At 40.4% G+C, this 26,539-nt stretch overlaps 1 protein-coding gene across 1 annotated transcript in view; it reads right to left on the bottom strand.

The window, feature by feature from the left end:
- Nucleotides 1–16,080: 16,080 nt before the first annotated feature.
- PTPRK (protein tyrosine phosphatase, receptor type, K) overlaps nucleotides 16,081–26,539 on the bottom strand; it is a 327,584-nt gene continuing 317,125 nt past the window's right edge. Inside the window, exons 27-31 of the mRNA XM_010574711.1 lie at nucleotides 23,975–24,106; nucleotides 23,618–23,743; nucleotides 21,496–21,659; nucleotides 20,079–20,214; nucleotides 16,081–17,538 (exon numbers count right to left, since the gene is read on the bottom strand). Coding sequence (XP_010573013.1) covers nucleotides 17,485–17,538; nucleotides 20,079–20,214; nucleotides 21,496–21,659; nucleotides 23,618–23,743; nucleotides 23,975–24,106 — 612 coding nt within the window. The 3' untranslated portion in view covers nucleotides 16,081–17,484. The remainder of the gene's footprint in view (nucleotides 17,539–20,078; nucleotides 20,215–21,495; nucleotides 21,660–23,617; nucleotides 23,744–23,974; nucleotides 24,107–26,539) is intronic.

Raw genomic sequence — 26,539 nt, 5'->3', positions numbered from 1 at the left:
GGCAATTCGCCCCCCCCCCCCCCCGCCAGACGTGCAGGAAAATAATTAGAAATGGAGCTAAATGAGAAGCCAGGACAGGCTGTGCTGATGCTGCACAGGGCACAGCCAGACAAGTGTATTGACCAACAGCCTGCTTATGTGTGACCAGTGCCTTTTATCCCCTTAGCCCCCTATTTTCCCACCCTTGTTCCTCCCCAAACCACCTTGATCCCTTCCTTTCCTCACCTTTGGTTCCACCCCCTAAACATCCCACAGTAAGTCTTGTAACCCTTCTATTGCCCTACATCCCACAGTGAGTCCCATACCTGTAAGCATAGCAACCCCCCGCCTCAGTCTGTAAGGTACTCCAGAGACCCTCTCCCCTCAACTCCTGTGGTGGGTGTTATGCCCAGCTCAAGGGGTGGTCATCCTTCTGCAATGCCATGGGTGGGGGTCTGGGCAGGACCCCAATTCTCTGCTGGGTTACTGGGGTGCCCTGCTGGTGCAGTGCCTCTGTGCTTCCTCAGTGGGGAGATGAGCTGTTATTGGGCTGATGGGTCTTCTGCAATATGCCTGGAAATACCCTGGGCAGGGCACCTCTGGGGTTCCACCACCCACTGTTGTTTCTCTGTGCTCCTCTGTGTCTGCAGAGACCAGATATTTATCACACAACCTAACAAAACAGACCACCTTAGGTGCAATGAAGGAACTATATATACACTCTTCTGAAATTGCAATCCAAATCAGGAATGCTATCCACTGCTCACATGTTATCAGAGGAGTCCTCATCTCTGCTAGCACCTAGACTGGTAAATGAGAACCACTGATGTGTTCTCCCAAATGCTCTGCAGGAGCTTTTTCCAGTTTGCTGTGCAATGCCAAGTGCAGAGAAAAAGAATTTGCCATCTCCAAACTATCCTTGGTCCCAGAGTGGAAGATCATCACCCCATCATCATGGACTGCTGGTCATAAGGGATCATTTTGGAGGGTTATCCTGTTGGAGATTAAATCCTCAGGAGGATCATGACTTGGAAATATTCCTTTTGCTTTGTCCAAGTTTCAATATCGAAGATCAAGACAAGCTCCTGAAAATTGCATGTATACTGTACTGAGAGGAGGCAAAATCTGAGCCTGTTCTTCCCATACTGAAAGAACAGAGGTCACAAACCTCTCCTTAATGCACCTCCATTTCTAAGTTTTGAGTTCTTCACAAAGAAAGAGCCTATTGGGACCTCCATGTTACCCATGTCCTACAGCAGTCTGCAGGCAGCATTCAGTTTGGCCACTCCAGCTCCTACCGCCAACAATGGGGTGAAGGTCAAGCCAGGCAGGGAAACCTGCAAGATCCAGAGCAGCCATGAGTCCTCATGCAGCCATGGTGTCAGCAGCTCCAGCTGCTCTGGAAAGCATGTACAAACAGGGACCCACCTCTCCTCCTGTGGAAAAGCCCCTGCTCATTCCTCCAGGGGACAGCTGTAGGGGAATGTGCCTGAAGAGTGGTGGTTAGATAATTCAGAAGAATGGACAAATGGGCAAAACACAGAATTTTGAAAACTATTTCCAAGAATATTTTTCTACCATGCTGATGAACACTCATTTGTTTTACTTATTGGTTCCCAGGAAGCCAGTAAAGTGTTTCAAGTTTCCAAATAAACTCAGTTCTGAGCCTGTGAAGGTTTGTGGTTTTTTTTTTTAAGCTCCGACCATTCTCCAGATAAATGCAGCTATTAGTGGAGCTGGTTGAAGGGAATCTTTAAAACACTCCTGTAAATATGAAACCAAGCATTATGTCTACAGGAAGATACGCTCCATTTATTGAGCTTATAAACACAAGGGAAATGTATTTGATACTTGAGCTGGCAGAACTATAATTCCAACGAGGAGGATGCTTTAGGGAAATGAGGAACAGCCAAGCCCTGGGAGGGAGGCAGGTGTGAGTGAGGTTTTTACTGAATGGTTATGCTGTCTTTTGAATCAAACTCAAAGTACTGCAGGAAGTTCAATACGCTTATGTATTTTTTTCAGTGTAAGGTGGAAACTCCACCTGTCCTTAAAAATAAAGTCAGACTAAACTGTAGGGAATCCTCCCTGACACAGGTGCATTGGGCTGTGAAGTAATCTCCCAAGGGAACAAGTAGACATCTGAGATGTTAAGGCCTTGAATAAATATAGGACTATAGGACACCATCAAGAACAGTTCTGATAAAGAAATTGAGGCAAGTCACCTATTCCTATAGGTGATCAGCTGTAGTGCCACCCTTCATTTATAGGAGTCTACTGGCTCAATCAAATGAGGTGAACAGTGTTATACTGAAACTGCTCCAGAGGTGAACCCAGCATGAAAAGAAGCTGCAGAGACTTCAGGAGCCGGGATCTTCCTCTCCCAGTCAGCACCAGTTCTGGTAGGATCGCTCAGGTTTTGTACAACCCACCCAAAAGGCACCTGACACTCAGCTGACAACTATGCCTTTTTAATGGCCCATGTGATGTAAACTGATGGTCTCAGCAGCTTGAACACGCTGTCCCCATCATAAGCAAAAAATCCAACCCTACAATGGTACCCTTGGATTTATCCCAGAGAGAGAGGGACTGAATTGGCTAAAGACCTAATTGAAACAACAACATGAGTTGTTGTAACATGAGTTACAACATGATGGATGGACCTCTGTGTACAAGCTTTTTCTGCTGCTTCTGTATGTATAGGTGGATGGGATTGCTTGCCCAGTAAAGCCAAAACGATCACCTCTTAAACACTGAAACCATTCCTTCCAAAGTAATCTAGCTTTGTTAGCCTAACATTTACATAATTTACCTTCCAGCACCTGCAACAATTGTTTCTAATTTCACATTAAAATATAAAGTGCTCATTGCACAGCATATTTCAGTGACCCCCCAAAAGACGTGGGTTTTTTTAACATTGCTACATCCACAGGCAGCCTCTGCTCATACTGCCCCTAGGATGAGTCAGTTTTGGTAGAGGACTTCTTCATCCTGCAGACAAAGGCATAGCAAGATCCTGCGGCAATTTAAAATAAGGAGCCATGTCATAAAGCAAGGATGATTACCCGCAGAAATTTATACTATTTCACCACCAGCTGAAGCCCATAGCTAAAGATAAAATCTGCCCTTCTAAAGATATTATCTTGCTCTGCTCCAAGTTTTTGGACTTGGTACAAAAATGATTGGGTTGAAAAACCTGACACCTTCACAAAGCAGGCAGTCACCCCAATGAATTGTGATGGCTCCTGGCTTTAAAAGCTTGGAATATTTTAATGCCCTGTGATTGTATTGTGAACTTTCCTTTATGTTTTCAGGAACTATGTTTTGGGTTCTTTGACATTTCCTTGCAGCTTGGCAAAGAGATCTTAGATGTGCTCTTCATGTGAAATTTAAATGGCTTAGCAGGTGTGAACAAAAGGCTGTTAGTCAAAGCTCCTGAGCCCAGAGGGTTGTTTGCCAATGTTTGACTTCCAACAGTCTATTGAGGATCCCCTAGTGCTTTTAAAAGAACTGAAGCACATGTACACGCATTAGATTTTGAAAAATAGTAAGTTTTTGGCTGACTGTTTTTATGGACTGACCAATAATAACCTGTGGGTATTTTCTACATTTTATTGAGCAATTCTGTACCTACTAGAGTCAGAAAGGTCTTTCCATTGATTTTAATAGGGGTTGGAACAGATTCTTAATAAGGAAGAGTTATGGCTTTCAGTTGGTTGTGGCTTCCCATAGAAACGCCTTGCTGATAATAGCATTTTAAGTTACAGTCTTGCAAAGAATATTGACATGCATTTTTCCCAAAGTTTCTTCAACAAAGAGTAATTGCTTTGCACACATCAGTAAACTATAGGAAATATATCTCCAGAACTCCCTCCAACTGTCAGTAAGTGTGATTAGTGTCATGGTCTTAATAAATACATCTAAAGTTTTATCACTGTGTATGAATTGGACACTCAAACCCCTGAAAAGTTCAAGTGCTGCATAAGCAGGCAGCTCCGCTAATGTTTTGCTCATCCACAGAGAGAAGGACGTGATCGGAGATTTCTAAGCTCTGCACTAGTATGGACTCAAAATTGCAAGCTAAAAATTCCCCCATCAATTGACAGGTATTAATTAATGCTACCTGTCTTCATAAATGTATTAAGATGATTGATTCTTAAGTGTTTATAAAGTATTTTGAAGATAAAGTAGAATGCAAACGTTTAATACAGTTTAAGGAGTTTGGGGCCTTTCCAATACAAAGAGGAACCTGTCAAAATGGTTGTTTATGCAAAATGGGCCATACAGGTGACCCCCAATTAGTGTTACCACTTTTTATTTAACAGCACAGAACGTGAACTCAGTATTCCCATGGGAATATTAATAGCTCTGTACATGGCATCACACCCTAAAATCTATCCAGGCATCTGACTGATCCTCAGCATTCCAATAGCTAGGCAAATATTAAGCATTTTTGGTCTCTACCTTCCATACTCAGTTTGAGGCATTATTTTGCAGTAGACTCAAAGCAGAGAAATTACGACTTACCCAAAGGCTACATGGAAAATCTATGGCAGAGCCATGGATTGCATCCAGATCTCCAAAGCCCAACCTGAGCACTGTCACCACAGAACTAGTTTTCTACTCTCTCTAAAAAAAAAAACAAGAAAAAGAAAAAAAGTCAAACCCAACCACCTTTGCAGATTTCATTAAATATTTGGTTTCAGTGAGTGGTTGTTTTTTTGGGGGAAAGAGAAAAGAAGGGAGGGACCTAAAAGAAAAGAAAGACATCCCACACTTATAGGGAGACAGACATACAGGTCCATTAAAGATTTACTTTGGGAGGAAAATATACTTGAGATACCTCCGAATTAGGAAAAGTGTTTTGAATTATGTTTGGCATATCTTCAATGCATTTTTGACAGCTGGAGGCATGTTGCAGAAATTTTTTGAATTAATTTTAAATATCACTCTCTCCCTTTGTGATTTCTTGAGTGGGGTGTGCTGTAATTTATTTTTAAAGAGGCAATGTAGGTTTCTAGATGCTGTTAAAGGAATCCAAAATAATTTTTTTGCACCCTGCCACTGTTCAAAGAAAAGGACACTGAATTCATTTAAATATATTTGTGAAAGATTGATTCCCCCAGTGGAATTTACACAGCTACTTTCACTAATTATTCCTGAAGTTCCACCTATCAACTGACAATTTTCTACAGAAGGGAAGCAAAACAGTTTGACTTTCCTTGACAGCAAAGAGCTTTAACAGAACTAGAATGGAAACTGGCACCTCACACTCCTTACCTCTCTAATGTCTACATTACCAGAAGAAAGAGCACTAATAACCCCTTTTTATGTGAGCATTAGAACCCAGAGTTTAGTCTAAGCAGCCGGGAAAAGAAATCAACAAAACATTTATTTTAATAATAGTTACCTTGAGTTTTTTGTCATCCTTAATATTTATCTTAAATGACAGACTTGTTGTCTGACTTTCAAATTAATGATAAAACGGTGGCACTGAATATGTTTGCCCATTTTCATTGGAACTGAAATATCAGCTGTCATTTTACATTGTCATACAAACCCAAGCATTTCCCTCTTTAACCATTAATGGGAACATTTCTAAAAAAGGTACACAGAAAGATAATCTGTGAAGCACACAATTTTATTGGCCTGATTTTGGAAACAACTTCAGAAAATTGGAGAACAAACTTAATTGCAATTACTTCCACTCTGTGTATGAAGTTGAATCTAAAAGCAAATTGTTTCTACAGGAAAATTGGGTTTCATCAAAGAATAAAGGCTCCACATAAAATGCAGTTAACACTTGCCAATGTATCAGTTAAATTGATTCTAATTTCCTACCTTTTTCAAGGCATTAATATTACCCTGCTGCAAGGCATTTTGGTTATTATTGTACCATAGGAAAGCTTAGATGCAGTTGCTGCTTAAGTGATCTGCATCTACGGCCTTGTTCCCAGTGGCCCTTGCTCCTTCTTAAGAAGAAGCAGTATAAAGATTGCAGTAATTGGTGGACCTCTTTCTTGGAGGTTTTGTTTTTTTTTTTTGAAATGCACAGGAGAATTGAGCATAGATGAAGGGATTTGAAAAGTCTAAGAAAGCTGTGGGAAAACCAAGATCTGATATAAAGAAAGGTGGAAGGGTCATTTCATTGGAAGAGGCAGCCAGACTCTTGGGCTGGCACCCGCCAGAGTTTCAGCCCACTGGGAGAAGAGGGTGCCCAGGGAGTTCTCAGTCTCTCCTCACGACTCCTCATCCCAAGGGACAGAGGGGTTGGAGGCCAGGACCCATCTGCATTTCATCACAGGCACAGATAAAATTAGTGCTCTGTTCCGTGTTTGTGTCATACGGGTTTTTTTTTACTTATCAGCCATAAAGTTATTTGGTTTCAGGAAAGTGTCCCAGTGCAATTAAATAGAGATTGGTTTTTAAATTAATGCATATTCTGGTACATTTGGCCATAAAAAAAATCTGAGAGCAGCATAAGCAACATACATTTTCTTCATGTCAAGCAAAGATAAGCATCCCTCTCTTTTCCTCTTCCAGTCCTACTTCTCCCTTTCTAAGAGCAGAGTATTGCCTGTTCTGCCACGCCTGGTACCATTAACATAAACAGGGTGGTCACCAAAACCCCTCTAATGCCCTCAATGGTGGCACATGTCCCATCCTCTACCTCACGCAAGAGAGAAATGCGGTACTTTCAATAGCTGCTGGCCAACACCTTTTTTTGAGTCCTACACAATCTTCACCATCTTTATGGTAGACTACAACAAACAGGGAGATCACTAACAGCATCCAGCACGCTTCCCACTGTGAGAAGCTAAGCCTTTAGAGACCGGTTTGGGAAAAGTGCTGGAAAACAAATGTATTTCTTTACTGAATTGGTCAATAAGCATGTCTTCCCAGCTGTGGAGGAGGAAAGAGCATAGGGGCTCTTCTGCAGAACAACCTATAAAAAGACTGCAAATAAATTTTTTTTTCTTGAAGAACCTGTGCGTAGCATTTATTCTAACTTTAATGGTGTGTATTTTAGCCCTTTCCCATTAAAATACTCAATCCAGAAGCTTCACCATGTGTTTTCTTACCTATTTTGTCTGCTTTTCCAAAGCTAAATAAATCTCATTACTTCTCACGTAGAGTGGTAACTTACTGAGCAGCATACACTGCATGCATTTCTTGTAGGCAGCCTTGCAATATGGAACATATGTTATGATCCAGCCAAGGCCCTTTCACCTTGTTCTTCTCCACAAACTTCATTTAAATTATCAAAGATTTCAAACAGTCTGTAAGGAAACATCCTGGGGCTCTCACTTTGGAGTTTAAGTCCTTCTGCCAGCTTTTCATCTTGTTTCAGTTTGTTGCATTTACATTTATTTGACATCCAAGAGCATTTGTGACCCTTGGGCAACTCCTACAATGTGTTCCTAGCACATGTTCTCCTGGGTGAAGCATACAGCGCGGCAGTTGGACCCTTCTCCTTCCTTCTCCTCACCATGCTGCTAGAGACCTCAAGCCAGGGGGTGCTGAGAGCCTGTGGGGCACTACAGCATCCTGGACCTTCTGGTGCTGAGCATGTTGTGAGATCTAATAAACAGCCGGCATGAATATCTATTCATGTATTAATACAGACACATGATACATTTTGAAAAATGAAAGTCTACAGCTCCCTTCACATCTCTCTGAGGAATGTATTTATAAGTGTTCTTGTAGAATTATGTCAACAAATTAATTCAAACAGACTTGCCACGGCTAGAGGATGAAATCTGAAATCTGCAAAGCCATCACTTACACCAAAGTCCATTTTACAAACAATATATTTTGCTCATTTCTTATTCTGCATTCTGCTCTCTGCTCACCTACAAAACCCACGAACACAGTATGGCTGGAGACAAGCTTGCCAAGGAAGATTTAATACATCACATAAGAGAAGGTACTTAAAAAAGGGGAAAAAAGCATCCAATCCAAACACTCAAACTTTTCATAGAAGAAGGAATAAAATAAAATCAAAACAAGCAGTCACAGCAAGAAACAGCCCAAAGATTGAACAAAAATGCTGAAGAAAATTTGCCGGTTCCTATTTTAACAGACAGTTAAGAATACTGTACACCTTCCTAAAACTAGCAGATAAGCAGAGCCCCTTGCTCATCCAAGCCTGCCCTGTGATAGGCACTCATCACGATGCTGCTCCCTGGGTCTGTCCTCTCTTCTTGCTTGGACAGCAGCAAAAAGAGCAATCAACTGAAGAGTTGCTTGTAACTTGGGGTGCCTCACTCATTTTGGGCAGTTATGGTCTTCCCAGAACATTGTATTTCTGAATTCTGTTGCCGGGCTGTCTATTTTAACCCAGCACCATGGCAAAGAGGCAAGAGCATGCCTCCTCACTCCCACGTGGACACCAGCTACGGTAACGTTGTTGGAAGCTGTGTGTGGGAAAATTGATTTTTGCTACAGTCCCTTTACTAGTTAATGTTTAAGTCTCCTTTCAAAATCACTTCACTGCAGCACATTTCAGGAACTGCCATGACAGGAAGTCAGTTACACCATACACACTGGAGTACACATGCCCAGATATTCCTACTTCCCTTTACACCTCGGATCTTCTATTGAGTTAACCAACCCCACCCATATATTGTTGAGTTAACCTTTTTCTTCAAATCAAACACACCTAAACACATCACTAACCAAACCTCTCCCTGTGCTGTTTCACACTGGTTTTAAAGCCCACAGACTTTTAAAGAATTGGAAAGGAGAGACCTTTAAAGAATTGGGAGTAGGCTTTTTCACCTCCTCCCCACCCCAGAGAAGCACTGGAAGGCACAGAAGAGCAGTTGCAGTTGTTTCACTTTGTAATGAAGTTATTGTCATCGTGCTTAACAGACTCAGCAGACTTTGAACGACAAACAGCAAGAAGCTTGCTTTCAGAGATGCCAGCTGATCCTGGCTCAGGTGAGATCGGGGAGTGGGATGTGCTGGTCGAGCAATTTTGTGTAAATTTGAAACTACTCCTTGAAATCTTTTCTGCTGAGAAGTTGAAATGTGTTATGGAGATAATATTATGTCCCATCCCTGCCTGCTTAGCTTCAGCCTGTGCTAAGATGTAGAAGATAAAAGAGTGAAGGAGGAAAAAAACATAACTGAAAACAAGAATTATAAAAACACAAACCAAAACAACAAAACTGAGCAACCTAAACTATATTTTGGAAAGGGAAGTATACAACGTCCATTTGTTGGACCCCAATCATGTACAAAGACCACTGGAAGAAGAGGAAAAAAATCAGATAAGAGTATAGAGTCCAGTCTGAAAAACACACAGTCTTGAAAAGAGGTGAGCATCTGTCCTACTTAAATGTTTGTGTGGCCTGTGACAAGTCCAGAATAGACACCTCACCGGGAAACTCAAGCTAATGAGCAGGATCAGGACATCATGACACTGCAATGAGTCTTTGCATGACCAAGTAGGTGTGTTAACTTACTGTCTTAAAAGTGAAGATGTGGAAAATGCAGGCTTGTACGTGTATATCATCAAAGTAATCATCACGTTTTATTCTCTTCTTTTCCCAGGGCCATCTGCTGATTCAATTTTTATTTTGGCATGCTGGACTGTAAACACAGATAACAACTTGCAGGGCACGTGCCCCTCCCCCACCTAATTTTTGCAATTTTCCACAAATGCTAGATGGTGTAGGACTCAGAAGCTATTTCATTTATGAAGTTGGCTTACGTTTTCAAGACAGTCAGAATTCTTCTCAGTCTTCAAAATCCTCCTTTACAGTGGTTCCCCTGAAGCCATAGCCAAGCAGCTGCCTCTCGGAGTGCTCTCCCAGAATGCTTCCCCACTTACCCCCCAGTCTCTAATGTTGCTTTTCTCAGTATAAATTTTCTTCTTCTAAGAAAGGAAAAACAAAACCAAACCATAATTATGTTAAAAACCAAGCATCGGAAAGAAGCCTGCGAAGTAGTGTTTAGCTGTCAATTAAGTAAGTGGAGTAGGGGCTGAGATCATGCTTGTGAAATCACACCTGAGCTATAACTTACTGACACATTTACCTCTCAGTTGTTGCTTGTCCTCAAAACTGAGATAAGGACGATCAGAACTGTCATGTTCAGCATTGCAGCAGTGGTGTTCTCCTTTTCTTGATCAGCAATGACAAATATGGTATCACAAAAATTGCACCTTGCGGGCTTCAAGGCAACTAACTGCCAGAGTCCAAAAATCAAGTGGAGTTCTTAGGTCATAAAATGAGGTATGTAAACTGATCCTCAAGTCTCTTGTCTGTGCTAAGCCTGGTTTGGGGGGATTATTATTTTTTAAATCTTTCATGATACCTACTCAGCTCCTTTATTGAAGGAGCTGCTCACATAAACTGCCCATTTCTTTCCTTGACACTGTCCCTTGCTCAGCATCTTTCCCCCTCAGTGGCCTAAACCATCTGTTCAACCTTGCTTGACCACAAGCACAACATACACTCAATATTTGAAACTTTTTCACTGACTGGGGCATTCAGGATTTTTATTTCCTTCCATATATTGCATAACTGCATGCTTTTTGGGAAGTTCCCATCTCATCTAGATTTTTTTATACTCTCCACCTTGCCTATTCTTACATCCGAAGCCAGTGCTTTCTATGTTGCTGCCCAGACAACCAGTGAACAAGATTCCTATCTTCATGCTGGTCCCAGTCAGTTCACTGACTATTTTATTCTCTTCTTGCACAAAGCTTATAAATCCCCCTGTGCAAAAGCAAAAGGCCTATTCCTTGGGCCTCTGCCTGTTGCAGTTTTCCCCTGAATGCACTACAGCATCCATCATACTTGTACCCACTACCTTTAATCCACATGCAAACAGTTTGCTTGTATTTAAGGACAGAGACTGCTGCAGGCTGTGACTCTGACTACTTAAAGGACTACCATCTTAGAAAGGGTCTGTGTTAAGCAAGGGTATTATGTGAAGTAAAGGCGCCTGAAAGGAAGGCACACTGAAGTAGAAACAAAGCCTGCACTTCTTTTCTGCTTTTTAAAAGACATTTTTAAAAGCCTTTGCCACAGACAAAACCACATAGCTATTTTCTCACAGCTGTAATTACAGCTCACTGTCACACTAGCTGAACCACCTCATCTCACTGGAGAAGAAATAGAAGAACCTATACTATGCCTAGCGCTTTTATGCTCCATTTTTATCCTCATTCCTGAAGTTGTCTGACCTCTGAGAACTACTGCTCAAACACTACTGTATTTCTTAATGCAAGGTAAGCTGGAAACCTTGATCATTTCAGAAGATGAAACTAAGCAGCAGCCTATTTATACAGTTTAAACCGTATCAACCGAAGTGTCAATGACACGATTTTGTGCAACATAAAAGGTTGTAGCAGTGCCACAGCTTCCTAAGTCTATGATTTCTACCTAATTCAAAATGAAGGCGTACACCCTTTCAGCAGGTGGTTTCAAGCATTTTCAGTAAACAGAAGCAATTTTGTGTTGCTTATCTGTATCATCAGCAAGTTTTGTAACAACTTCATCCTGAAACTGGGGGAAAAAGGCTACAGCACCAGGTTCTGCGCTGAATATAGTTTGGATTGTGGGTCCAGAAGGGCTATTTATTGTGCCCGCTCCTGGATACAGCAAATGGATCAGAAAGACTAATAAAAAATGAGTAGTGAGACTTACTGTCCTTGACCGCAAATGAACTGGGATTTCACCTGCTGGGACTTAAGCAAAACAAATGTCTTTCAAAACTTCTCTGCAACTTACCATAGTTTGGCTTTATGGCTGCTACAAACACCAACTCACGCTCGTTACCTTGAGAGAAACTCTAAAGATACTATAATCTCTGGTTTCATGTTTGCTATTGGAGTGCAAAAAGACAGTAACTTTCTTCAAAATTTCAGGACTCTGCAAAATACTGTGTCTTTTCAGTTACTATTCTACAAAAGATTAGATACACATAAGAAAGACAAAAGTTTTGCACCGTGAAATGGAAAGAGCTCACACTGGTTTGCACCTGGCAGGAAAACACACACATATTATCACAATCTGGAGGTACTGTGTTTTGCCAGATGCCGTTTTTGTGCTTATTACCAAAAAGCTCCAGGGTGTTCCAAAGCTTGCAGAAAGATCATGTTTTGGTTCCATGTCCAGAAGAGAGGGTTTGTTGCCCTTTTTTTTTTAACATAGACTTAATTTTTCCTGCTTATTTAGTGGAGATCTGAAAAATCTCTGAGCACGTGGGGATTTCAAATTTATCTTGATGTAATTTGTGAAGTCAGGACTATTTTCTGATTCAGCTGCAAGCTAGAAGGGGTTACAAAAGACTATTGAAATCAAGCTTTTGTATCACAACAAGGCACAAAAACATCTGTTCTTTGTGGGCCAAGACACCGTTAATAAACATTATTATTAGGTAAGCATTCTATTGTGCCTGTCATCATACATGTCAATCTGTGCATAAATTAGGACTCTAAACCCAACAGCAGGGAAAGAATTAATTTCTGAGAAGTGTGGGCCAAAATAACATTTATGCCTGCCAACCACTACCACAATCTCACATCATTCTTTTACTCAGGCTTAAAGAAAAAGCATCTAGCAAGCTTAAAATAATTTAGAAACACTTCTATATTGTCAGCAACTCAATTTTTGCTCAAACAGAGCCTCTAGTTAAAAAAAAAATAAAGACAAGGTTTTGCTGCATAAAGTTGAAGGGAAATTTATGGGACTAAACCTCTGCATATTCTGGAAGTCTCATCCTCAGTATACACAATCTGTTCCTAGCAGATTATTCAACCCCAGAAGGTAAAGATGCAAGTTAATATTCACAGATACCCTTGACTATCCTGGATCTGCAGAGGTTACAAGACCTTTTACTGTTTAACAAAGGAAGAGCACTAGCAATAAACCACCACAAAAGTTCTTTTGTGAGATTAGGATCACTTAACTCAATTCAGACCTCTACGTGATACAGGAAAGTACAGCAGAAAATGAGTTACTTTTCTTTTCATTACAGAGCCGGGCACTATAAAAGCAGCTTTTACATTTATTTCAAGATCTCAGGGTTTCTTCTGACACAGCAGCAGAATGAAGTTTAAAAGAGGCCCTTTATACAGTCATTTGTCAGTCCAGGTGGCCTGGCCACGCAATGATTCTGCAACACTTTTTCTCAGGCTGCCCCTTCCTTGTCCTTTAACATTTCAGTTCACATTGAAGGCTCAGTGACATAGCACTTGCTTACTATTGCTTCCCCAATTTGCTTTTTTAGACCTTGGATTCTGGAAATTGTTAACCCATTTGAAAGAGCACACTCCTACAGTAGCTTTTGCTTTCATGTTTCTCTAAGGGATATTGCATTTCTTAATGTAGTACCTTAGGCAAGGCAAGGACATACCATAAACTACATAATGCTATTATCTGAGCAACTTCCTGAATGAAATAAGTCCCAGTAACTGCTTGCATATGCTGAGGATACAAAGCTTCAAGCTCATGCCTGTGACTATTTTCCAGGAAGGTAAAGCCTTTTTCAAAGCTGTTGTTTCCTGATGGTGGCATTTACCCAGGAAGCAGGAAACGTAAATTCTAGGATCTCATTGACCAGCTGGGGTCTGATCTCTCAGGGCCAAGATAAAAGTTCAAAAAGTGGGTATCCACACCTCCTTCTGCTGGAGCTGGGTCACTATGAACAGGGAAAGCAGATTCAGAGAGCTTAAAGAAAAAGTAAAAAAAAAAAGATAAGCCTCTCTCCATACAGGGTCCTAAGGTTTAGTAGCTCTTCTTTTAGCAAACTTCAATCTCCATTGAAATCAAAGGATTTAAGGTGCTCGAGGCCTGATATGGTCCTTCAGTGTTGGATCCTAAGATCTGGTTATTTGGGGACAATTCAGATAGTTTGATCACATCCCTAAGTTACCTCTTTGGTTACTGTTCTACAGAAAATGAACCAAAGACATCAAGGCGACACTCAGAACTCCTTCCACTAGCAACTACAGAGACTAGCACACTGGAGTCATCACTTCTCAGTTTTAGAGCAAAGAATACCTTCTCGCACAGAGCAATCAAGTTTTTGGGAACTTGCAGGCTCCTTTGGTTCCTTTCATTATGTGACATTAGACCAGTTCCAACTTGATTAATTTCAAATTTGAATCATCTCACACTCCTCCACGGATGAAGTCTTTTCATGCCTCTTTGTATTCTGACTTGATGCCCATTTGCTCTCTCTGTATTTACTACTTGTGTTGGCCCAGTCTTCATTTTATATGCCGCTGAGAAAAGCAGAGCCCATGTACCTTGCAGGCTGTGGCCACTTGACCGAGTCCATGCTAATATTTCAGCAAGGGTGGTAGCCAGCAGAAAGATTTTGAGGAGTCTTGAAACCTATGGACTGCTCCAGGGCAGGAGCTGCCGACAGATTGCAATACTGGTGCTGGTGGCTTTTCACTGCCTCAGGGAGTAAAATATTTCCCTCTTCAAGTGCCCAAGGTTGGGAATGCTTCTCTCCCTCCACTGCACACTCCCTTTATGAGAAATACCTGTTCTTCCCCTGCGGCAGGTTTTCATCATCCGCCCACTTCTCTTCCTTCCGTCTTGCACAGGTGTCGGAAAAGGATAGTGGAGCACCATCTATCTAGGGGAACAGAGCTTGTGCTCCCAGAGAAAAAAAGCTGGCATATGCTGCCACTGGGTGAGATAAGAGAGGGGAAAGAGCTGCCACAACGAAAGCAAACTCTCTCTTCTCGATTTTATACTAAAAAAGCTGATTCTAATATTGTCTTTTGCCTAAGAGACCCCCAAGATATACCATTACTGGAGAATGATATTTCCGATCTGCTTCTCAACATCGTATTCCCTCTGCATACTTTTCCCTGGCCTTGCAAGGAAGAACTCCCCACAAGTTTTTCAATCACAAGCTATTGCAAAAGCTTATTAGGTCACCACAGTCAGCTACAGTTACAGAAATTACGTGACTCTCAGAGTACTTAAACACATAGGCAGAGTTCCCATTTGCAGAATAATCACCGGCAGCTATAATACCTTCTAGCTGAGGGGGATGCTCCCATGGAGGTCCCCTGTGCAGGCACAGTGTGCTGTGATGCCAGGATTCATACTGGCATTTGCACCAGTCATGCTTAATGTACAGGGGAAAGTGGACACAAAGATCTTACCAAGGATTATGAAGTACTGTCAGGGGTGTACCGCACTGTCCCCAACACATGAGCTCTCTGGGAAAATAACCATTCATTCAGCCTAATGGTAATGCTACGTTTTTGATCAGGAAAGGAAAAAAAAACCCCAACCCAAATTATTCTGGTCAGTATGGAATGTGGCTTTTGCATTCCACAACCCTAAGAGCTACTCATCTTATCTGTCAAAAAATTAATCTAGACTTCTAGACTAATCTTCTCAACACCCTTGATGGACAACAGAAGCAGGTTCTTCCAGAGTCCAATTCATTTACTCCCAGACACATGTCTAACAGGCAGGATGCATCAGTCTGTGGAAATGGTGTGCTGTTTCCACAAAAAGTGGTGACCAGACAGCTAGCTTTAGATGATACATCCAGCACTTTGACTGCCAAAGTTAGCTGAATGCCAATGGCCTCACAGAGAAAGCTGGGAATATTGCAATTCTGTTGCATGCAGTTTATAATCCCCTTTCCAATGTGGCAAAATAAAAAAAAAGCAATTTTGAGTACTAAGAACTCAGACCCAGTGAATGTTTTCAAACCTGATTTGTTTACCTTGCTGTTCATAGGTAGGAACTAACAATGGGTGACAAAAGAAAAAGACTTTTTTTTTTTTAAATCTGGAAGAGGTGGAGCTATGCAATACAGGTGGAGGCACTGAAAAAAATCTGAGAAGTAGAATTTCTCTAAACATTTCTCTGCCATTTATAGTGTTGGATGGGTAATTCCATGTGTCTGAACTAAAGGAAGAAAGTTAGGGCATACATGAGACATGGAGTCTTCTCAAATACTCCCTAAAACACAGAGGTGAAAAAGAATATAATTTCCTTCTGAGATTTTCTTTATGCAAATACATTGGTCTTCCGGATAAGAATGACTCCTTAACAAGGACAGTAAGTGAAAGGGTACCAGAATAGGAAATAATATAAAATAATCTTTAAATAAAAGTTTAATTCACTCTTACTTTACAGATTATTTAAAAGCACCTAATCATTTTACTGTCAGTTCTAAAAAAAAGACCAACAAGAGACTGGAATGATTTTAGCTGGTAAAATACAGGAAACCTTGTGAACAAATGGATACAAGCTAAGCGAAAGCACAGTAATATTCTGTACACCACAACTATAATCAGAATCTGGCATTGGTTTATTCAAATTTTGCTTTCTTGGAAGCAAAGCTTACATGTTCGTAAACATCAAAATAAACATTGCTTAATTTTACAGTTTGCTAAACAAATACTTTTTTACCCTGAAGGGCATATGCAGAGCCATCTATTTGTCCAGCAGTTCTCCTGTTGACCTGTGCTTCAATAATTTTTCAAACAGCTGGTTCCCTTACAATTTTAAGGGTGCTTAAAAATTTCTTCCAATATTGTGCAAGTCATAGGCAAGGCCATTTTGATCTGTGCCCTTCCTTAAATAGTTTTTTGATCAGTAATTAACTAATGCAACTGTGAAAAACTATACATTTTCAGGAAAATGTTTTGATTTTGGTCCTGTAGTTAAAGACCTTCTATAACAGAGTTGTTTACATGGATTTGAATCACAAGCATGTACACAACAAAACCACTATACCAATGTTTCTTGGTCTATGCATAAAAAGTATGTATTCTACTTACACTAAAACATACAAAAAATAAACTACAAAAATTGTTTACACTTGATTTCAGCAAAAAAAGCTTTCTTCAAGAAAAATGATTCTTCTTTTTTCAGCCATCAAAAAAGGAATGCAAGTAAACAATAAATACATGTGCTTTCTCCATATAGACATATTTACACTTGAGTCTTTGGCTTATGTTTAAGTTTCTTTATAAAGATCTTTATGTGATCCAGCCATCATTGCACATTAAAACAAAATAAGCCAGGTTTTTTTTACTATATATAATATATATATGCAACACTTGAAACGTATAAAGAATGAACCTTACTATCAATTTACACTGTTATTGTACTTTAACAATGTATCAAAAGAAAAAAAAAGAAAAATTAATACCATATAGGAAATATTGATACATGCAACAGATGGTCGCTCTACTGTAATTGAGAGACGGCTGCATATACAAACACTGAAAAGTCCTATTTTGGGCAAATCTCTTCTGACTCTGGTTTTCATTAAATAGTATTTATGTGGCACTAAATGCTGATACTGTATACAAGCATAGAAACAGATTGAGTTCTTTTATTAAGATACACAACTTCATAAGAAAAATACTTTGCATTTAAAATTTAAAATCCCTCCCACCCCCCTCTTCCCCTAAAATCTTTCTTCACAGGATCAAGAACTGTTGTCAAAACAGCTTATTGAGATTCATGTGTTTGGTGAACTTTGTCACATCCATTCTGACTAAGAGGATTCCAAGTACTCCAGCGCAACATCGTAGCAGAAGCGATATTGCTCCTTTAAGGGGAAAGAGGGGAAAAAAAAAAGTTAAATTAAGATTCTAAAGTATTAGCAGCAATATCTACAAACAAGAACAGTCTTTGCTAACTACTGTGCAATTTTAACTTCAAGCCTGACACGTTTGGGGTTTTGTTTTTTTTTTTCCCCCCTACTACTCAAGTATATTACTAGTTCTGATTAAAAACTCACCCTAACCAATGAGCTGGAAAAAAAACCTGACCATGAAATGCAATGATTTGCTTCTCTGATTTTTTCAGCTTCTGAACTGGTTTATCAAACATGAAAAGTTCTCCTATCAGTCAGAGCATTCTTGCAGTGAAAGCACCTCGACTTTGATATACCATTTACATTTAAGTTAGCCGATACTGAGCAGTTAACCAGTGTCTGCTGCTTGGACAGCCAGGAAATGGCTCAGGAATACCAAGCTGTGATACAAAGCTGCTCTGGGCTCACAGCCCATTTGTACAGTTGTGTCGATGTAATGTCCAAGAGATCAGATGCACATTTAAAAGGGAAGTTCAAGCTTAAAATTTCATCTTGGTTAGTATTTCTCCTTAACAAGGCTTGTGTTCAGAGCTCATACTGGGGGAGAGGGAGGAAGAAGAAGAGAGGAGAAGGCAAGAAGAAGAAAAACCAAGGAAATGAATTCAATCTCTATTGTCCTTGCAACCTAACAAAACAAATCTGCTTTTGTGATGTATTTTTGCTTGCAAAGGAAGCCAGCGTGATCCATTAGCAGGAAGCGGTGGGGATATCTTAAAGCCCTTATTGCGCTGCTCATTTTTGTTATCTGATCATGTTGCTGAATGTAGGGCACATGACAGTGTTACATATTGGTTTTCCTGGTTTGTTTTCTAACTAACGACTCAACAGCTGCTGCTGTTCAAGAGTTCTGAATAAAAACCCACACAACAGAAATACATAACTACGGAAATTCAGTAACTGCAGATTAAAGCTACAATGGAATTCAGGACTATTTTGAAACAAAATATAAATTTACAGGCCATTTATCAGAAACACACACCATCTACCTTGGCCTCCCTTTACAGTGACACAGGTAATTTTCCATGTGATCTGACCTGTTTTCTTCACAGCAGTGAACTGAAATCCAGGCAGCAATTCAGTATGTTGTGTCTCAGACATCTATGGCACAGCAAACTGCAAAGTATTTGCGGCAAAACCGGCAATACCTAGCCCAATGTCACTACTGCTACAGGATGCTCTGTCTGTTAACATTTTAACCATCTTCTTAATTTATGTGGTGGCAAGGGATGGAAGTGATGCACAATAATTAAGCAAATCATGCCACAGAAGCTACTTGATACTAAGCAAACAGTGACACCTGGAAAAAAGGGCAATATGGGAAGAGGCAGTTACAGCCATTTTGCTCAATATGCAAGTTCAGAAGGTCAGAGGCAATTTTCGCTATGCATAAACTGTAAAATGTTTTTAATTTCAATTGGCATCCCTGATTTTTATGCAGTAGGCAGCCATCTGGCTGAAAAGTGACACTGGCTGCTGGCAGTGTGAGAGTCAAATGGCAGAAACTCCCAAACACTGTCTAACCTGCTTTCACATTCACCTACAGGAAGGAAAAAAATCCACTTGGGAGAATTTTTATAAGGACTTTCCACAATGTTCAGTTTTTGTGACTGAAGTGATCACATGGATAGATATGGACTCATACTGTATACATAAAGACTCAACAGAAGAGCGAAGGTTATTCTGAGTTCTGGCAATGTACATACAAATATTTAGTCTTGTGGTTTTGCTAATTCAGGCTCATACTATTTATATTAGTTTATTGTTTATATTGTTTATTATTTTGGTTAACAGTTGGACTCAATCATCCTAAGGATCTTTTCCAACCTAAATGATTCTATGATTCTGTATCTGCATTTCCAACATACCAGATCCAAGTCTTCGATTTTAAAGTTCTGAGGTATCATTTTGACTACTACAAACCTGAGTAACAAACATTACCATTAGTCAATACACCTTCCAAAGCAGCAGTTGTTATTAAGAAGCAAAATATTTACATCTCCAGCTACTAATCTGGACCTTACAGCTTATTCCTACCAAGAAGAAATGCCTTGCTCCATAAAATGTCAAGACAGTTTGTATGAGCACAACACACTGCAACTTCTCTTCAAATAGACCAGGTTATCTTGGGAGATTAAAGTACCTTCTGTTAACTCAGAAAGTTATCTGTGAAAACCACGGTACCACTACAAGAAAAGTAGCGTAAATGCTTAGCCTGCCCTCATGATGCTAACTTGTGTGTACACTCAATAAATTTCCACCACACAATGTAACTTTACCCAACCTTATGTTCATGCCAAGAATCAGACCAGCCTCTGCTCAGTCTATACTACAAGGGGAGGAGCCCAAGACCCAAACCCCACATCCCTTTCTTCTTGTGGTCCAACACAGGTTTGCTCTGTTTTGTGAGCACAGAACTGAGAACACAGCTCACACAACAAGAGAGCCTCTGGCTCCCTGGTTGTTTGCAGTAACCCCGATGGGTTGGTGCTTACCGGAGTTTCTACCATGTTGGGCTTACTGTTCCGCAAAGTCTTCACGGCATGGAAAACGTCCACCACGTTCTGCCTTTTTACCATCTCAACCACAATGCCGATGGCACAGAACATCCCACTCCGGCCACCGCCATTTCTGTACACAAGGAAAAGAGCTGGTTAAATGTTGCTACTGTGTAAGAGAGCATCCAAAACACATTTCTGTTCTTTCACTCTTTAAGCATGAGTGATCATGAGCCCCACAGGGAGAGCAGGCTTTAGCAATCTCCTTGCAGCTCCAGTGGGATTGGTCCGAGACATTTTCTGTTTCTGACCTTTCTCTCAATTACTTCTTTTGAATTCTGCCCTTACAGCCAACCATGCTGCCCAGCTATGCTACAGTCTAATTTACATAGGCATTAGAAAAAAAAAACCCCTAAGTTCAATGGTAAGTACAAAGTTAGTAATTAAAAACCAGGTTCAATGGCAAGTACAACATTTTCCATTTAGTTCTGGAAAGAGACTCACTTAAATTGCCTTATGGTATGAGGATTATCTAGCCAGAGTAATGCCAAGGCATCACTGATTCGATACCTTGTTGACCTTTGGGGATACTTCTGAACTATTTTAATCCTTATTACAAAGAAATTACGGTAGGTACTCCTTCCTCTTAAGTTTAAATTAGCCAGAAAGTTCCACGGATAATGAGGAGGGGTGGGCAGAAAGGGGCCACAAGTTAATTATGAACATTTGAACAGAAGCCTTTTTTTAAAAGTAAGGAAGAATGCTAATTCAATTTCTAAGTTTTAAACTTTATATTTAAATAAGGTAGGAGAGAGATTGGTCATTCTCTGCTTAGGGAGAAAAAGATGCCGCCTTTTCAACCCGCCCCCAAACCAGCTCCCATTTAAATATCAGGCTCAGATAAGCAGCCAGCTGTCATTTACCAACAATAGTTTTAGGATCACCTACTGTATTATAGAACTTTTCTCTGATTTCATAGATCCATAGCTTTCAGTCTAAACCCCTCAAAATATAGCAAGCCTTCTGGAAAAAACGCAACAGACGATATGCAAGAGATACACAAAAAATAACCATTTGGCACACAGCATAAAAGACTTCCTTACTGAAACCGTACAGAAGAAATTGGTCTGTACATATTTTGTACCAGAAAACATGTTATTATGTACAGATGGAGACAATACACATCATGTTCAAAATACTCATTCCCATGGTACCTTGACCTGACACAGACAAGTCTGAAAGTTGACCAAAAGCCAACCTACAGTACTAGTGGCACTTTTTTTTTTTTAAACAAGAGAAACAAGGGCATGTGCAAAAGAATGTTGGCGTAAGAATATAGTTGAACTTAAAACAAGAACTAATTTATAAGCATTTATTTGAAAAGCAGCAATTTGACTTTCTCCCAATTACTCACAGGCAATGGATGATGGTCCGGCCCTCCCCTTCTTCACATTCCTCTTGCCATTTTTCAACCTGGAGAATTAACTTCAAGAAGGATCTCTTGGAAGCTGGTACATCTCTGTGAGAAGCCCATCCCAAATACTGGAATTGCTGCACCATCAGATAGCCTTCTTGTGGCTGCGGGAAACCAAAGAGCTTTAGGTCAATATGGCACCTTTACATCTTGGTTTAGAAAACCAAAATATAAAACTAACATGAAACCTAAGTGTTTACATTGTGGACAAATTCTAACATGTATATACATTGCATGGAAGGGTCTCCATTAATTTGTATCACTTGAGCTCAAGGAAGATGTCAAAAAAGAAAAAAAAAAAAGGAACTACATTGAAGACAACATCACAGTTTATCAGTCACTAATGTAACCTATCCTGACTTCTTGTAATTGGACAAATTGCCTAGATTCTACATGTCAAGGGGTTTTATCCTTAACATCAATAATCAATTAAAAACATCACTGTTAAATTCTTAGACCTACAGAAATGAAGAGACATACCTTTGGCTCCCATACATGAACTGACCCAGTTATAAATAAACAACAAGTAATATAGGTGCACAAATATGACTCTTTTCCTTGAAGTCTTCCCTTTTTGCTGGACTATGATAATCATGAGAGCCTTGCTGCCAGTCTCTGAGCCTTCCATGTGCTAGATCTTACACAGGGAGAGCTTGAATAGAATTAGACTGTCACAAGAAAGGCCTCAATAATTGGAAGAATAAATAGTCTATTCAGTTTCTTGGAGCTGAAGAAGGCAAAAAGGAGTAGGAATGTGGATTTTAGAAAAGGAAGAACAGAGCAGAGAGATATTTAGAAGCAAGATGTAAAGGTAAAAAGGCATGGGAAACAAAGAGAAGTAGAGGAGTAGAAAATCAAAAACATCATAAGAAGGAAGAAATGGAAAAAGTGAAAATAAGAAATGAACCAAAACAAAAGAGGAAGTCTAAAAATACAACAAAAAGAGTGTTATGGCGTAATATTTGCCAGTGTGCCTACACCTTAGCTTCCTGTAGTTTCCAAGCAAGGTATGAAGAGCTGAAAATGTTTTTCTTAGCTCTGAATATAAGCAAAATAAAAGTTTGGATAAAATACTGGCCACATGCAAACTCTGCACTTTGAAAAATGAAAATGTGACCAAAATAAAAGAAAAAATAAATCTTTGTACACACAGTAATGTTTTCTCCACAGCTATTCTTCAACATTAATGAAAGTTAAATGTATACTCCAAGGAGCAATTGGTGGCGCATAAGTTCAGTATTGCATGAAAGATACAAAGTAGGAATGGTAAGTAAAATAGGGACTGATGGTTAACTGTACATATATCGGTGGCACAAATATCTGTAACTCTTTACATGTAGGCAACATAAATAAGTGATTTATAGAGGTAAGCTAAAGGAGGAGACACTGCATGGCAAAGAATGTTTGAGAAGATGCTGCGATAGCGTGAAACACTATGGGACAGCAAAAAGACAAGGTGGCGCACGGTGTGAAGGAGCCAACAAGAATGCAAGACTGGCACTGCTACTGAAGTTGAGAAAAAGATGATAAATGTAGGTCGAGGTGCAGTGGTGCAGAACCCTTCAGAGGCAGAGGAGCTTTCAGAGTTTTTTCACACCCCGCTTTGCTGGGTGCCACAATCCTCCTTTTATGTTGTGGTTCTCGCATCTTCGGCTGAGAAGGTGCTGGTTGCATAACCAGCCTCAGCTCTTCTGTTCCTTATTCACCATGGAAAACGTCTTACAGAAGCTATGAATGAAATACCTGTCACTACCTGTTCATTACAGGGATATTTCTTTCACTGTACACCAAACATAAAGAATACTTCTCATACACATCTTCTGCTCATCAGGGAGAATGCCACAGAACAACAGTCATTCATCTTACTGCTCCCCCTGCTTAGTGTGTAGCTATAGAAAAGTACTAGAAATAAGTATTAGATACCGATGCTTGACTGACTCTTTTCTGCGTAATGTCTTAAGAACATTAGCATTTTACTATTACTCAAAATTAAAACCCACAAGAGCCTAGAGTGTTGAAAATGACATACCCTTCTGTTACATATTGTTACGATAATGCTTACTCTTGTTAGATTGCATATCCTGAAAATTCGGTTTATGACGTCACAGTCCATCGAACATGACATGCATTCTACTTGGATGGGACCGTACCGCAGTATCCCTTCCTCAGGCCAGTATTGCGGGCAGCCCTGCACCAGAGCAAAACAGGCATAATTAAATGGTAAGTTACAACTTGAATGTTGCCTTATTCCACTGCAGACATCTCACCTAACCTTTCCTGAGCAACTAGTGCTAATGAGTTGCTGTAAAGCAGAGAATAACTGTAAAGTCACTGCACTGCTCTACATTTTGATCATGTAGTGGATCCAGAGTGATTAAAGCATGCGACAGTACATGGAAAACTCGAGCCCCAAACTGACCTGTGCTAAGTCGACTTCATTTAACATCACAAGAGAAGTACAGCCGTAGTCATACACTAATCTCCAGAAATCTTTCACAGTGTTTGGTAAAGGATGTTGCGTGACAATAAAAGCTGCTGGCTGCCTATAGCTCTGTAAAGGCAAATGATTTTATTAGCACCGGTAGAGGAAGTGCTTAATAACTTCCACTCAAACACTGCAACAGAAAAAACATATAAATAGAACAAAGCTCCGACATCAATTATGCCAGATTTCACCAAAGCTGATGTTAAAAATACCTTACTGTCTCCACCAAGAACAAAGAGGTTACTCTGCTCCAGTCTGCCTTCTGGTTTGTTAGAGACCAAGCCCTGTTTCAGTTCAGATATGCATGGGGCACTGAAGATGGTCTTCAGGGCTCTGCTGAGCTGAGGCTCGGGCAACTCCGCTCCAGGCACTGTGTCCAGGAAACTGAGCAGGAAACCTTCTTCCCATGTTGCAGAGAGGGGTGCAGAGGTCTCAGAAGGTCACCCCATCCGCAGCAGGTTACATGTGAGCTCTGTGACTGAGTCGAGGACTAAGCTCAATCCCAAATTCTCCTTCAGTGCCACAGCCACAGGGCCACCCATGGAACGGACCTTCAGGATTACCGGGGCCCATTTCCGGCAGAAAGCAGAAGTTAAACAGCAAAATACTATTTCCTCTCATGGCAGCAGATTCCATTTTCTGTGTGCTGCGTTATACACAGCTGCAAATAGGGATTTCCAGCCTTGCATAGCTTAGCTGAGATGCAGCTAATAGAGAGGAGCTAATTCCTTGCAGCACATGTATTACAAGCAGCAAGCAGAAGAGGAGAGATCTAAAGTTTTTTGCAGGCAATTTGTAATTATGCACGGAAGAGTTCTGCAGTGAAGGAATACAGATATGAACTGGCAAGGAAGCACTGACAGGTTAATCTGAGAAACACAGTAAGATGGAGAATAGTCTTGTAGGCGGATGGGATGGTAAGTCACCAGTTTGAAGATGAAGTGCTGGGACCGCTGTATGCAACACAGAGATCCCTGTGTTTAGCACTCATGCTGGTACCAAAAGCGGTTTGGCTGGTTTTTTACTGAAATAAGTAGAGTAAGTTAACCTAGGAGAAAGACCCAGTAGGGTAGCTAAACCACTTTTGGTATGGAAGCTTGCTTGTTTGAAGGTTCATATGAGGGATCTTCACGTGCAATATATTGATGTACCCTCAAAGATCATAGTGTGAGGCCCAGAAGGAAAAAATACAATTCTTTTCACTCTTCTACTTGCTGTAAATTGTGAAGATAACAAATTAATGTCTTTAGCATCAGTACTTATTTGACAAAAGAATAAGGAGGCTGACAATTTTTTTATCTATATTTGCTATATTTTTCTAATGCAGGAAGCATATTGGGGTAGTAGCAGCTCATGTCCTACTTCCTAGACCTGCCCAGTGAGCAAACAGGAACAACCAATATCGATTATTCCCTTGTATTTTTAAGAAATAAAATATGTACTAGCTGATATTTTCCTAGTCCTCTTCCCCATAATTTCTGGTCTTTCCCTGAGATGAGAGAACGTACTGAGTCTGAGATGATCAGATTTTCAAAAAAAAAAACAGGCAGGAGATCTGCTGTCACACAGGGAAGCAGACACTTGTGGGAACACAGGGACAAGTACATTGTGGAAAGGGGAAAGTTTCCATTTCTGTTTTGCTATCAAAAGTCCCCTTTCCTTGCCCAGCAGTGGGGTTCCCCTCTCTGAATAAATCAGTCTTAAAAAAAAACAACCAAGAGAAAGGGCAAGAAAAAGCTTTTATTACCCAAAGTTTTAACCCTGTACTTATAGCCTTGTTATATGTCTTCATTGTAATATATTACTTTTTTTTCTGCTGCTTTTTTCCTTTTATTACTACCATTTCTGTCTTTCCTTACTTGTCTCTGATTGCTCATCCATTAATAATACATTGCTTGGTTCCTGTCCCTGTTTGCCACACACTGTTACACACTCAGAGTCCTCCTGCCACCCAGCCGTTCAGCCTGCGTTGTCTTCCTTTCTCCCCAGTCCACACTCCTCTATGCAGCTGTGTTGGTTGGTCCATAGCACATCAGTTTTATCCAGGTGCTTAACATAATTTTAACTGCAATTCTAAACAATTTTGGTTGCTACCAAAATTCTGCTCACTGCTCTAATTCATCCATTCAGCCCTAGTGACTCCCGAATATATTGGTCTCACACGTGCTACTCCTCTTATTTTTCTGGCATAATAGCTAATTGTGAGATTAAGGACTGCATTTTGCTAGTGGTTCAGATGTTTCCTGCACTAGCTCAGGCAGAACTCTGGGATGACTACACCATTCAGTCCTGATGCCTTCTGCTGCTATTTGCCATTTTATTCCAGCATCTCTTCTTGACACCACAGTTTCTGACAGGACTTCATTTTTGAGGAAGGGGAGATGCTCCTGGAAGTCAGGCCACTTATTTAAGTATTTACTGTAAAGGTGGTTTTAGGGCCCTAACTTTGGAAATGCTAATGGCAGGCACAGGCAGGGATTTGGCAGCACAAATGATGAA

Source organism: Haliaeetus leucocephalus, unplaced genomic scaffold (genome assembly GCF_000737465.1).
Source record: "Haliaeetus leucocephalus isolate CR32 unplaced genomic scaffold, Haliaeetus_leucocephalus-4.0 Scaffold450, whole genome shotgun sequence".
Classification (NCBI taxonomy): domain Eukaryota; kingdom Metazoa; phylum Chordata; class Aves; order Accipitriformes; family Accipitridae; genus Haliaeetus; species Haliaeetus leucocephalus.
Note: the sequence above shows the minus strand (reverse complement) of the source record. Positions and strands in the feature narration are given on the sequence as shown.